The sequence below is a fragment of the Typopeltis vanoorti genome, chromosome 21, assembly GCF_054136105.1.
Source record: "Typopeltis vanoorti isolate ZY-2024b chromosome 21, IOZ_Tvanoo_1.0, whole genome shotgun sequence".
NCBI lineage: Eukaryota > Metazoa > Arthropoda > Arachnida > Uropygi > Thelyphonidae > Typopeltis > Typopeltis vanoorti.
The window spans coordinates 19,445,485-19,460,861 of record NC_143569.1 but is presented as its reverse complement, the minus strand read 5'-3'; the positions used below and the strand labels follow the sequence as shown (position 1 = coordinate 19,460,861).

The following is a 15,377-nucleotide window of genomic DNA, read 5'->3' as shown; positions in this document are numbered from 1 at the left end:
ACAAGGGTAGAACAAGAGGCCATCCATGGAAGCTATATGACAGGGGGGTGTTCAACCCATCGATCGCAGAGCGATTTTTGGTCGATCTCTTGTGTATTCCTCCTTACTTACAAATTTAATTAAAACTGAAAACAAAATATTTTATTTATCATTATTTTGTATTATTTTTAATTCGCTTTAAGTGTATTGCTATTGTTTATTTATTTTTCGTTAAAATTGTCAAATCAGTAATTTTCTTATAAGTCCGGGTAAATGAATTAATTTGGATCAGTGGAAGTCAAACAGCAAGCCGAGTGACTACGATTATAAGCAAAGTGTAAAAACTCGATTGTAGCTTAAATATTAAATATTCCAAAGTACGTTACATCGATTGTTTACTTAGGTTAGATCCCATGTGAATATTGTAAAAAAATAAACTTTGTTTGTCTCGATATAGTTTGTATTCGATGTTTTTGTAAATAACTCTTTTGAAGCTAACTGTATATACTGCTTTAATAAGAATATGTTAGAGTGTTAAAAATAAAGGCAATGTTTTTGTTGCCGAAGCTGCACATGGTGGCATTAGAAAGATTGTTATTGAAACTTATATGTACGAGAAAGGCTTGCAGGCTCTAAGTGTAAACATCTCTGAAGTCGGTCAGAAAGAGTTCAAACAACTTTCCGATGGCCAGCAACTTACAATCAAAAGAAAGTCATCAGAGAGACTGCCCGGATCCACGTTGCTTGAGAGAGGAGTTCCCTGCTTCCAGAAAGGAGCTTCTCGGTTTGAGATGTTGCTAGAGTTCTAGGCCGTAGACAAGGTTTCAAATTGCCGAAAGGAAGAGTTCCAATTGCCGGAGAAAAGTTTCCAGGCCAGGTTAATGTCAGCCATTCACCAGTGTGTTGCGTTTTCATTACAATTTGATGAATCAAACGAATTCACTGATATTGCTCAGTTAATGTTATTTATTTGCATGGCATTTCAAGATTATTCAAGTAAAGAAGAACATTTGAAAATTAGACCATTACTGGGAAGGACTAGGGGAGAAGACATTTTTTTTGGCATTTGATGAATTTGTGAAACAACACAAACTGCCACTTTTTAAACTTGTGTCTATTACTACTGATGGTGCTCCTGCAATGATAGGTAATAAATCAGGCTTCATTTCATTATGTAAAAACGATGACAAATATCCAGATTTTTTTAATGTACCACTGTATTATTCACCAACAAGTACTGTGTAGTAAAAGATTAAACACAAAAGATGTTTTGAATATTACATTTAAAATTGTAAATTCTGTTCGAGGAAAACCCCTGCAACGGTGGTTATTTAAATTACAGGCGGATGATGATAGCAAACTTCTGTTGTACAATAATGTTCACTGGCTCAGCAGAAGTCAATTTTTAGAAAGATTTCTTGTATTAATTAACAATATAAAAAATTTTCTTGATGAAAAAAGGAGATATTTATCCACAATTGAGTGATAAAAGATGGTTGTTACACTTATCATTTTCAGTGTACGAAATTAAGCAATTTATATTTAGAGTTACAAGGTAGAGATAAAAATTTAATTGACATGTTAAATTCAATAAAAACTTTCCAACAATACTTACTTTTATTAAAGAAAAATATAAATGACTGCGAATTTAGACATCTTCCATATTTATTAAAAATTTTTGAACAAAATCAAGAAATGCTTCGCTATGATTTAAAAGAATTTATTTGTGAAATAGAATTAGTTGAGGAAGAAATAAATTCAAGATTTAAAGATTTTAATAAAACTGAAATGATTGTATCTTTTATCAATAATCCATTTCAAGAAAACTGAACATCACAGAAATTTCAAATAAAATTAGTGGGCTGCTTGATATAAACCAAGCTGAAGTAGAACTTGAGATAATAAACATTCAGAATAGTTTACATTTAAAATCAATAAACAATGAAGTCATTTGGAAGTATGCACATGAAAAATTCCCAATATTAACTGATATTGTGCAAAAAATTCTGTCGTGTTTCGGATCGACATACTTGTCAGAATCCGCTTTTTCAAATATGACAGTCATAAAAAATCAATTAAGAAACCAAATTACAAATGATCATTTGGATGATTGTCTGCGAATGGCCACTTCTTCATATCAACTTGACTATGAAAATATTGTGAGGTCCAAAAAATGCCAAATTTCACATTAACTTTTTTTTTAATCAGCTAACATTTCCTGTAACTTGAGTTTGTAATCAACCTGTTGTTTTTTCTAACTTTGGTTTTTCAAAATAGAGAAATAAATATTTTATTCCAACACATTTGTTTGTTTTTTTTTGTATTAAAATACCTGTTGTATTAAAATAATTAAAAGTGATAAATAAATTTTTAAATACACAAATAAAGTTTTTAGTTGTGTATTTTTTTTTTAGTTGTTTATTTGTGCGTAATCAGATATCAGGTTGGGGGAATGTGATCTATATAAGAGAGTAGATCACCGAATAACTTTTTATAGAAAAGTAGCTAGCGTAGTAAAAAAGGTTGAACACCACTGCTATATGAGGAGGGTGTAAACAGGGGAGTGTGAATCAGGTTCTTTGCATGAAGAGTGATTGGTGAGAGGAATACATTGCCTGAAAGTGTAGTGAGTGCAGAAACTGTGAATGGGTTCAAGGGGCAGTTTGATGATCTTATAGGATCCGAGAATATAGACATCCTGCGATGAGTACTTTGACTCCATAGAGGTCAGATGTTAATAATAATAATAATAATAATAATAATAAAATCTCAAAATGGATGGGATTTATTATTGACCTTACACTTGGCCAAGTTAAACTAGCAGCCCTCATGCTTTACCCATCTGTTTAAAAGATTCTGCAGGACCTCTATATCACCTTCATTGACTATCTCTCTTCCTAGCTTTGCATCATTGGCAAAAAACTAAATAGTTCCCCTTAAATTATTTCCTATATCACAATAAATAGCAACAGACTAAGAACTGAACTCTGCAGTATATCATTAAAAATCATCTTCTTTACTTGGATTTAGTTACCCTTTATGCTACTCTTTGACTGTCTACTCTTTCATAACTGTCCATCAACTCCTCTCTTATCCAAATCATCAGCCTCACATCCATCCCGATTTGCTTGAATTTATGTAAAAGAATCCCATGTAGTGCACTTATTCTCTCAAATGTCTTTGCAAAATCTAGCAGTATCATTGGCCATTTCCTTTATCCCACTCGATTGTTCACGTTATTAGAAAAAGTGAACAATTAAGTAAGGGAAGACCCACCCTTCACAAAACCATGCTGTTCCCATAAGAGTGTATCATATTCCTGTCCACCATTCCTAAATTCTGCCTTCTGCCAACTTTTTCAATACCTTAACCACAACTCTGAAATACTGGACTAAAATTTGCTACCTTTATCTCAGAGCCTTTATATGAAGGAACTATTTTGTCATCTTTCCACTTCCTAGGACTTTCCTGGGAGTTAAACTAAACAATTCCATCCCAATTCAGAAGTTTTAATCCCCTGCTTTGCAATTCCACATACACTCGTTCTTAACTGAAAATTTTGCACATCTAACAACCTCTAAGGGCAAGTCAATATGATCTATCCCCAATCAGTGGCAGCTACCTTGGTTACTGCCAAGTTCTCTGATGCTTTCATCAGATCCATGACTCTCAAACCTTGATTTCTCTCCATTACATGTTACCTCTTAGCATGTTTCTAAGAGGATTAGCTACTAAAGAGGTAATTATCTCTTAGCAGCTGTATAAATTCTATTTCCTTTCCTGCCTGTGACCATTCCTCCTTATAATCTATGTCTATATTTTTGAAGTCCACATAATAATCAGTAATTCTCCATTTATTATGCTAATTTGCCAATGCAGACCATCCATTTTATCTTATAGCATATAGCTGCAAACAACTATATATTTTATCCTGTTAGCCTTTACCTCACACCAGATAGCCTCAAATGAACTATCCTCTACATCCTGTCTTCCTGATTGTGCCCTCCCTCGATGAGTCTTTGGACTCCTTGGAGGTGTCACATAATAATAATAATATACTCTTACTCTTTTTCACTTTAATTTTTCTGCTATCATTAGCAAAACCCTTCCTTCACTTCCTGTTCCCTTTGTTCTTTCTATAAATATTATTGCCTTATATTCTAACCTTATAACTATATCTAACCTCATGACTATATCATTCTCAGTCAACCAAGTGCCATCAATGAGTATAACTTTTTGTAAAGTTGAACTAACCAATGCCAAAATATTCTCCTCTTATTCTAAATACTTCTGCATTAGTATACATAAACTGCAGTATATGTATACTAATGCAGAAGTATTTAGAATAAGAGGAGAATATTTTGGCATTGGTTAGTTCAACTTTACAAAAAGTTATACTCATTGATGGCACTTGGTTGACTGAGAATGATATAGTCATGAGGTTAGATATAGTTATAAGGTTAGAATATAAGGCAATAATATTTATAGAAAGAACAAAGGGAACAGGAAGTGAAGGAAGGGTTTTGCTAATGATAGCAGAAAAATTAAAGTGAAAAAGAGTAAGAGTATATTATTATTATTATGTGACACCTCCAAGGAGTCCAAAGACTCATCGAGGGAGGGCACAATCAGGAAGACAGGATGTAGAGGATAGTTCATTTGAGGCTATCTGGTGTGAGGTAAAGGCTAACAGGATAAAAGGCTAACAGGATAACAGGAATACTGCAGTATACCCTTCACTCCACAACCTATATCATACCCCTTAAGTTGATTATTCCACTAAGTTCAGAACTCAAGGAGCTACTATTCGGCATCACTGAACTTCCACTCACTCACTTTAGGAAAAGCTTGCATGCACACGTGCGCATGCACACACTATTGCCTACATTAACCCTACCCAAATAATCTTGTTATAATGAATGAATTCATTGTTATTAGGTTTACTGTAGTGAACTCTTAAAGTTCAAAGTGTGGTAATGTAATACAGCTGCAAATGATAATGGACCAGCAAGGATTTTTTTTAATAGAAAAAAAGGGTAAACAACATATAACAGAAGGATATAACAAAGCAAGCTTTAATCAAATATCAAAAGTAATTATTCACAGCTTTATAACTAAACAGAATTTAAATCACAATAGACAATTGACTGTTTTAATGGGAAAAGACATTTTCAATTTTTCATTGTGGATTATTTATTTTAACCATGGAAGATTTTCTTCATTCAGGAAAAACTGAATATCTTTTAGACTAAAAGATACTGGGTGAAGATTTTATTTTGTAATGTTCAAATGATTTTCCTACTCATCTAAGAATGTATAGAATCTATTATAAAAACAAGTGGATGTTAAATCCAGCATTATTTAAAGCCAAATACAGAAACTATAAAAGTGTCGTAGGAAATTTGACCATAGAGCTTACGGGAATACACTTGCCGACATTTACGAGTTGCCCTAGCCAGACCTTATTTATAGGAGACAAAATCACTATGCCTAAGCATCTGTATATTCGTCTCCTATTAGTCCATTTTGATAAGGTTTCACTAGCCTGACAGCTGTTTCAAACTGGTTGGTTTTCATCAGAGATCAGGCAGAAACCTTAAGAGAACAAAAACTCTCTTTCAATACTAAGGAACTTGAAACATCGGAGAGGTGTATTTTTCGTAAATGAACTCTCGGTCGGCGTGTAAAAGTATTTACTAAAATAAAGAGCCGAAAGGTTTGGCAATGCAAAAATTATAAAAATCAAGTGGATATTAAATTCAACATTATTTCAAAACTGAATACAGAAACTATAAAAGTTTCATATGAAATTTGACCAGAGAGCTTACGGGAATACATTCACTGCATTTACGAGTTGTCCTAGCTGGACCTTATAGGAGACACGATCACTATGCCCAGGCATCCGTATATTCACCTCCTATTGGTCCATTCTGATAAGGTTTCACTGGCCTGACAGCTGTTTCAAGCTGGTTTAATATGAAACTATATGCACTTTTGCATGAAACTATAAAAGTTTCATGCAAAACTTTTATAGTTTATGTATTCGGATTTGAAATAATGCTGGATTTAATATCCACTTGATTTTTATAATTTTTGCATTGCCAAACTGAAGCCTTTTGGTCTTTTGGCTCTTCATTTTTGTATAGAATCTATGTTTTTATTTAAGCTAATATTTCAGTCTATACTGCATACATGGAAGGACATGGAGAGAATAAGTACATAAAAATGTTTTCTTTAATTTGCATTCTGAAAGGAAGAATGACAATAAAAATCTCAAGTAGCAAACATTTAAGGAAACTAGATGGAATTTTTTTTAAGTAGATTACATGTTCATTTGAGAAAGATGGCAATTTAATTTTCTGAACAAGAATTTGTGTAACTTTTTTGTCAAATTTGTTCTATATAAATGATTCATGAATTTTTCTTTTAAATGTCATCAATAATAATATATAAGGATGAATGCTCAAATCTTTTGTTGCTCTGAAAAATTAAAGACAGAAACTTAAACTTATGATAAATTAATTTATTAGCTGTAAAATTTTCGCCTAAGTATCAAAATAAAAGGCATCTTCAGTACAATAACAATGGAACACATAATAAATTACAATAAAGGAATAAATTTCAAAAAGTGCTATTATAGCACCAGTAGGAAAACAGAGGGTCAGTAAATTCCCAATTTAAAAAAAAAAAAAATATATATATATATATATGTATATAGATAGACAGATAGATAAGGAACATATATGTATTCGGATCATATATGTATTTCATGAGGTCTACAAAGACCAGGCAAGGAGGGTGACTTGGTTGGTGAGAGTAGCTAAAGAGAGGTATGAACAGCAGTTAGCTAATGAAGCTAAAAAGAATCCTAGGGAGTTCTTTCGATATGTAGCCAGCAAAAGAAAGAATGATTATGGAAGGATGACATTGATTGGAGGAAATGGTATAAAGACAGCTGTTGCAGAATGTGTGGTGGAGATACTTAATGAGCAATTCATAAAGATCTTTCAATCTTGTGAATGTGACTTCATGGAAAGATTAAGAGCAGTTGATGATGGGGAGGAGAGACTGACTGTAAGTGAGCAAGAGGTGTTTGGGGAGTTGAGTAAACTAGATGTAAATAAGGCTGTGGAACTTGATAATATATCACCGCGTATTCTGAAGGAATGTGCCAGAAAGTTGACACCTGCCTTGACATATTTTTTTAATACGGGGTCTTGCACTCGGTCAAGTCCCTAAAGAGTGGAAGGAGGGCAAGATTGTGCCACTTCATAAAGGAGGTGATCGAACTCAAGCATCAAACTATAGGCCTATCTGTGTGTCAGGTGTTGTGGTTAAGTTGTTGGAGAAGCTTGTGAGAACTAGGATCCAGAGTTGGGTTGACAACAATGGTATAATCTTTGATGGACAGCATGGATTTGCTAAAGGGAGGTCATGTTTTAGTAATCTACTTACTTATTACAATAAAGTGACTGCTTCCTTGGACAGAGGAGAAGGATACACAGTAATATACTTGGATTTTGCAAAAGCTTTTGATAGAGTACCTCATGATAAGTTGACAGTCAAACTAGAGCAGAAGGGGTTGGATATTAGATTAGTGCATTGGATTGGAGACTGGCTATCTGATAGGTATCAACAAGTTGTGTATGGGGGTGCAATATCCAGGAAAAGGAAAGTCACTAGTGGAGTGCCTCAGGGATCTGTTTTAGGACCATTACTATTTAACTTGTATATTAATGATATTGGCGAAGATTTGGATGGAGATATTCAGTTGTTTGCAGATGATGCAAAGTTGGGATGAACCATAAAGAGTAGTGAAGGTGTTGTGGCCTTGCAAGAAGACTTGAATAAATTGAATGATTGGGCAAGCAAATGGGGATGTGAGTTCAATGTTGCAAAATGTAAGGTTTTAAAATTTGGAAAACAAAGATGGGATGCAGAATTTATGCTTGGTGAGAATATATTGTTGGAAGTAGAGGAAATAAGAGATCTGGGGGTGATAGTGGATAAGGATCTAAAATTTAGGGGACACATCGCCAAAATTGTGAAGACAACACAAAGACTTCTGGGAATGATGCGGAGGACACTGACGTGTAGAAGTAGGGAGATTCTTGTTCCATTGTATAAGGCTTTGATTAGGCCACACATGGACTATTGTGCCCAGATTTGGTCACCTGGTTTTCAGAAGGATGAAGAGATGTTGGAAAGGGTCCAAAGGCGACTGACTAAGGTAGTTTCTGACCTCTGGAATGTCGAGTATGAGGAAAGATTGAAAAGATGTAATTTGCAGAGTCTAGTGGAGAGAAGGAAGAGGGGAGATATGATAGAGACCTACAAGTTGGTAAGGGGTTGTTATATGATCAATGGTGGAGAAGTTCTACAGAGAATAGTGGGAGATCAGGGGAGAACCAGAGGTCATCCCTGGAAACTGTATAAAGAGGGTGTGAGTAGGGGAGTGAGAGGCAGGTTTTTTTCGTGCAGAGTTGTGAGTGATTGGAATGCCTTGCCTGAGCGTGTGGTGTCTGCAAGGAGTTTGAATGTGTTTAAGACACAGTGTGATGAGATGTGTGTGAGATAAAAGGACCTCCTAGATGAGTCTTTGACTCCATGAGGTCTTGTTTAATAATAATAATAATATTCAGGGTGTGTTAGGTGTGTGGTGCACACCCAGAATAGCAATTGTGCCGATATTATATTTTTGCATTTATTCCTGTTAAAGACTCCTCTAATTTAATTTTAGGAATCACATAAATGGATTCGTGTGATTGCTAAAATTAAACAGAATATACTAATGCTTTATTAAGAGGAGATGATTCAATGTGTAAACACTGTATCATGTTCGTGTTAATAGCCGAGGTGTGTGTGTATGGTCACAAATATGGACACCTTTGAGCCCTTTAAACAGACATACTGATGGGCAGCATGTCCAATTCTTACTATTCCGGTGGTTTTAAACAGCCCAGAATGCAAGGAGGTCTCAGAAGTAATAAGTAGCTGAGATTGGTTATTGTGTGAAGCAACCCCAACTGAATGCTTTCATTTGCCATGAGTTGCTGTTTTCTAACTTTCATCTGTTTTGCATTCATGAAGTGTGAACTGATGTGTTTATGACAGCAATATAGACCATCCATAAATAACTTTTTTTTTTGCCCACATTTACAATGAAAAACAGTGCTGATGATGATGAATGTCCCGTTTTCTGCAGAGCTTTTGTAGATTGTATGATTATAGTCAAAGGAGATTGGAACTTGTGTATAAATAAGTAAGTAAAATGAGTAATTTTACCTTTCTTTGGTTCAATCTGGAAAAATAATACTTTCCCAAGTGATTTTTTTTTTTTCAATTTCTGTGTATATTATACGGCTGTATTTAAAAATCAAAAATCAAAATCAAAAAAATCAAAATTCAAATTATCTGTTAGTATTTGCCAATGATACTCTAATCTCACCATAAAGCGTAAACCCTTTGTGCTTTGTATAAATATATTAATTGATAAATTAAAGTATTCAACGTTATCCTACAATTAACTGCATTGGACCAAAGATCTTGTAGCTATCCTTGTATAAGGAGAGTTGTGAGGGTCTTTCTATAAGGAATCTATTTTCATGTAAAAGTTTAGTTTTCTTCCAAAAACCCTATGTTTAGTCAAGATGGCATGTTTTGCTAGGCCAGACTGCTCAAGTTCAAGATAATCTTATATCTGGAAGATACCTAAAAGGATGAGTGAAAAAAAACTTGTCTTTAGGTGAAGAAAGGAAGATATGATAGGATGAAAGGGCACTGCAATATTAAGAACTTTAGCAATACATTCAAAAACTGCATTGATGTACAGGAGTGGAATCCAAGTGATATCTTCAGGAGCTTTAGAGGTAAAGTTAAAAAGAAAGTTAAAGTTCTAAGATCCATTAAAATTGCATACTCTTTTGTCCTGTCAGGGATGGAAGGATATTGCAATACTGATTAAGGATACCAAAACTGGCTCCAAGAATACACTTATATACAGAAAATACTTACTCTTAGCAGAAGATTGGCAAGCTAACTGCATTAAATTGCCTAAACCCCTAATAACGGGACTCAACCCATCTAAGGATGGATGAAAATGGGATGGATGGATAACAATAGGTTATGCATTTGAATCCCACTGCAGCATGGATCTTTGTGAAAGGCTTTAGGTGGTAGATGATTTTTGTTACACAGTGGAGAACACTGCCCTGCTTACTGAAAGACTGAAGTGGCTTTAAAAAAAAAATCACATTTGATCTCTAGTAAAAGAAGGATTCCTGGATTATCCAAACTTAACCTACCTATGTTTCTGAAAAAAAAATTAAATTAAAAAAAATCATAATTACCTAGGCTGAGTATATCTTCTTGGATAGAAAGTCTGCCCATCAGTTTTATAAGTATCATAAGGTGATAGAATATATTTAATTTCAGATGTGCAAATGCCACCATCTTCTATTGTGATTCCTTGAAAATCTAAAAAACGCTGACTTGAACATTCGGTTCCCCACTGGCCACATACAAGTGCTATTAGAGGTACTCCAGGTTGCAAACCTTGCACACCCGCACAAGATTCATATAATTCATGGGCAACCCTGTAAAATTCAATCCAAAATTATATATACTATTTTAAAATGAGTGTTATGAATATATGGAACTGGTTGTTTATACACATATTGTGTGTGTTATATCAATACCATTATGGATAAAAAAACTTTCCATGCATAAATGCACTGAATCACACTTAATAAAGTTAGGTACAGGATCATGAAAAAAGAATTAGGTAATGACTACAAAGAAATTTGCTAGCAAGCTAATATGAACTAATATTATGAGATGTCATGTAACAATAGATTATACGATTCATGGTACAGAGATTTTAGCCACACTGCTTTTATACATATGTAAAAAAAATTATTACATATGACTTCTAGGACTCTAGAAATTTAACTTAGCAATGCTTATGTTGATTAAGCACTGTCCATAAAAGAATTCAATGATTCATCTAAAAACAATCACTCACTCAGCAAGTTGTGTCTCGTTAGGAAACTTAGGCAAGTAATTTTTGTAAACAAAATATAAACCCAAAATATATCTCAGAAACATAAAAGTGAGGAGAATGCATGCACTCACAATGATAAGCAGAGATGCATTATAACTATGGATACTGAAAGTAAAGACTGTTAAATGATTGCCGGCCTAGTTGGCCAAGTGGTTAGCATATTCGCTCTCCAGCCAAAAGGCTGCAGGTTCAAATCCTGCCATGGATGTTTGTAAATGTACGTGAAATTACTAGTGGTGGGCAGCAGATGGCATTGGTGTAGATGATGCAGTTCACTATAGTTGGTGGATTTGAATGGTGGAGACGGAGAATTGTAGAGTAGGCGCCCTCCTTCGCTCGATGAGTGTTTGGACTTTTTGGAGGTGACACATAATACAATTTTTTCTTCAGAAATGTGTTCATTTGCCGGCCTGGTTGGCCGAGTGGGTAGCGTATCCGCTCTCCAACCAAAAGGCTGCAGTTCAAATCCCACCCTGGGTATCAATGTTTGCGATTGTTTGTGAAAATACTAGTGGTGGAGGTGGTGGTCAGTAGATGGTGATGGTGTAGATGATGCAGTTCACTGTAGTTGAGGGTAAATTGAATGGTGGAGACAGAGAGTTGTAGAGTGGGTGCCCTCTCTCGATGAGTCTTTGGACTCCCTGGAGGTGTCATGTAATAATAATAATAATAATAATGAAAAGACATTGTGCATGCTCATGAAATGGATGAAATGACTGTAAAAACTATCATAAAAGAAAAAGTTCAGCATTTCACAATCACTCCCAAGTGGTGATTTTGATTGAAGACATACAACAATAAATGCCAAAAAAGTCTTATACCTTACATTAAAAATGCCACAAAATTATATTCTTTATTGAATCCTTTATCCAAGTGTAAGCAAACAAATTTTACATGAGTATCTTCATGACTGGGCTATTTATATAGTCCTCTATATACAAATACCCAGTCATGAAGATACTTCATGTGCAAACTTTGTTTGCTTACTTGGATAAAGAATTAAATCAAGAGAATATAATTTCTTGATTATAATTTCACATTTTTGTAAATAGAGAACTAAAAGCTTATGTATAAAGCCCAAAAGGAATTAGCTTGCTCCTCACATAAACAAAGAATGTTAAAATGGTAAAGCCAAGGACAATGCCTTGCATCGGAAGGTTATTTTGATGTTAGTGCTCTGATTAAAGTGTAAGAGAGTCCTTTTGTTTACAAGTTCAGTCTTAGGTGACCTTCGAGGTCAGTGGAGAAAGGGGCAACAAGAATCAAACATAAATTCCGCAGTCTGGTAAAACGGATTAAAGACATACAAAAGGAGAGAAAAGAGAAGGCGGCGGAAATTTTAGATCAAGAGAGTCACGAGGAAATATCTGGGGTTCCCAAGCCTACATCCAGAGTTTGCGCAGGAAAGTACAGGGATTTCAATCCTTAACCCAAGGTTCCAGAAAAGACTGAATATAAGGTAAGGATCTTCAACCATCAGGGATCGACAATTTTGGCTAGTACACAGATAAGTCCAAAGGAGGAAAATGGAGGTCGATGTGCCGCAAGTCACTCAAGATCAGAAATGAGGGTAAACAGAAGTGATTAGCCATGGAGGAACCAAGCCGATCTGGAACAGATGCTTTGCCACTCAGACACGTCTGCGCAAGCCCCAACAGCTGTGACCCTTCGCCCGAAGTTCAAGACTCCGGGAAATCGCTACTCAAACCCCGCCAACTGACCTGATGGACTCGGAAGTGCTCCATAAACCTCTAAGAAAAAAAAATCTAAAAACCCGCGATAGAGAAGGAACTGTGGTACGAAACGGACTGTGAAGAGGAGCACTAACAAGAAGTAAAGAATTAATGTCAGTTGTTTATTATAAGTTATTTTATATGTGGCATAAGAGAACTGTCTTAGATGGACTGCTAAGTTAATAGGGCTAAGATATTTATGCCCGAGAGTGAATTGATGCAAATTTATGGTTGGAATTGTTAAGTGTGTAGACCAGAGCATAACTATTATCTAAGAAGTAATTGGGCTAAAAGATTAAACTGTTAATCGTAAGGAATCCCAATGTTTATATTGCTAAATTGTAGAATTGCTATACAAGTTATATTTTATGATGATTTTCTCATCATCATCATCATCAAATTCCTGATATGTACCATCAAGGGGTGTACAGGATATGATAGTACTACATGAAAAATTTACATCATTACTAACTTCCTATCTACAATTTTCCTCCAAATCATTCTGTTACTTGTCAAAACTCCAATATTATCATTATCAGATCTTATATTTCTATTGGCACATTGTACCGTATCAATCCACCTATATCTTGGTCTTCCTCTGGGCTGTTTTCCTGCCAACCTGAAAGAGAACACTTGTTTTGCTAATCTTTCCTCACCGATTCTGTTTAAGTGACCATAACACCTGAGATTAGCTCTGCTAATGCATTCCTGGATGCCGACAATGTCAAGTTCTTTCCTAATATCCTCATTTTTAATATGATATTGCCACTGATGCCATCTGTTCACGCCTCTAATCTTTCTCAGGACTCTCATATCTGAGGTCTCTAGTCTTAGGTAAAGTGTTTTACTTCTGACCCACCTCTCAGATCCATAAGTTAAAACTGGTTTGAACACTGTCATGTATACATGACAGTGTTCAAATGTAAGGATTTGAATAATTTAGTTATTTAGTTAATTTAGTTACATTTATATTTAGTTAATTTAGATACAGCTAATTTAGTGTTCCGACTAATTTCTCTCTTATTCCATATGAATTTATTCAATTGACTTCCCACCATACAAGCTTTGTTGATTCTGTTGTCTATTTCCATATTTAATTTACCATCTTCAGTAAAAATCGTGCCTAAGTAGCTGAAATGTTTTACTTGTTCCACAGGTTCCCCATTCACAACACAGTTGATATTTTCATCAATTCTACCTATTTTCATTGTCTTTGTCTTTTTAATGCTGACCTTCATACCATATCTATTACAACAGTTATTCAATTTAGTCAGAGAATCTTGCAGACTTGTAGCAGATTTATTTAGAAGTATAACATCATCCGCATAAAGCAAAGAGCTGACATTAACATCTCCAATTTTGATATCAGGTTTAATACCACATTCCTTCATAATGTGATCCATATAGATAATGAATAACAGAGGGGATAATGTACATCCTTGTCTCACACCAGATTTAACATTAAACCATCTTCCTGTACTTCCTTCAATTCTAACTGCTGACTCACAACTCAAATAAAGACTAAGTATTGCTTGATATAATGCCCCATTGACAGCATATAACTGCAGCGTATTGAATAGCTTCTCTCTTGGCACCTTGTCATATGCCTTTACCAGATCGACAAAACTTAAATACAGATCTTTGTTATATCCCCATGCTTTCTCAACTATTTGACGTAAAGTGAAGATCTGATCCTGACAGCCTCTATTTGGCCTGAATCCAGCTTGTTCTTCACCAAGCTCTTCTTCCACAATTCTTCTCAACTGTTTCTCAAGTATACTTTCATAGATCTTACCAGGAACACTCAGTAGGGAAATATCTCTGTAATTCTCACATTCAGTTTTATTTCCCTTTTTATATATGGGCACTATTAGAGCTCTTCTCCAATCATCAGGAATTCGTCCCTCTGTCCAGGCTTTCTGAACCATGCGGTGCAGCCACTGTAAGACTTTTATACCACCATACTTCAGCATTTCTGGTCGAATATCATCTACTCCTGCTGCCTTTCCACATTTCAAGCCTTTGATGGCTTTTTCTACTTCAAGTATGGATATCTATTCCTGACTGTATGCCTGTTGAGTGTTTTTTACCACTGTGCTATCACTGTTTGTTTCATTTAGCAATTTTTCGAAGAAATTACTCCATACTTCAAGGATATCTTTTTCTCCAGTTTTCATGTCACCTTTATCATCCCTACCTCATTTTACAGCACTCTTTCCTCCATTTCTAAGCTTCTTCAACAACCTCCAGAATATCTTACCACTTTCTTGATATTTATTTTCTATGTTCTTGCCAAAGTCCTCCCATTACTTTTATTTAGCTAGTTTTACACAGTGTTTTGCTTTCTTACATTTGTCTCTGTATTCTCTAAAAGCACAAGCTGACTTATTTGACAGGAACTTTTGATATGCTTTCTTCTTTTCCTTCATTGCCTCTTTAACTTCCTGTGTCCACCATGGAGTTCTGATTTTTCTATCCTTGCAGACAACCTCACCACATGCCTCTCTGGCTGAAACAATCAGGGTTTTCTTCAAGGCTTGCCACTGAATCTCCAAGGTTTGGTTCCTGTTCTCAAACTCTTTCATTTTTTTTTCAATAATTTT

The 15,377-nt window shown here is 35.0% G+C and overlaps 1 protein-coding gene across 1 annotated transcript in view; it reads right to left on the bottom strand.

Annotated features, from left to right (window-relative positions):
* Positions 1 to 15,377, bottom strand: part of LOC150094662 (NPC intracellular cholesterol transporter 1-like) — a 559,930-nt gene that overhangs the window by 496,300 nt on the left and 48,253 nt on the right. Inside the window, exon 4 of the mRNA XM_090411614.1 lies at positions 10,329 to 10,574. Within this exon, the coding sequence (XP_090267740.1) occupies positions 10,329 to 10,574 (246 nt within the window). The remainder of the gene's footprint in view (positions 1 to 10,328; positions 10,575 to 15,377) is intronic.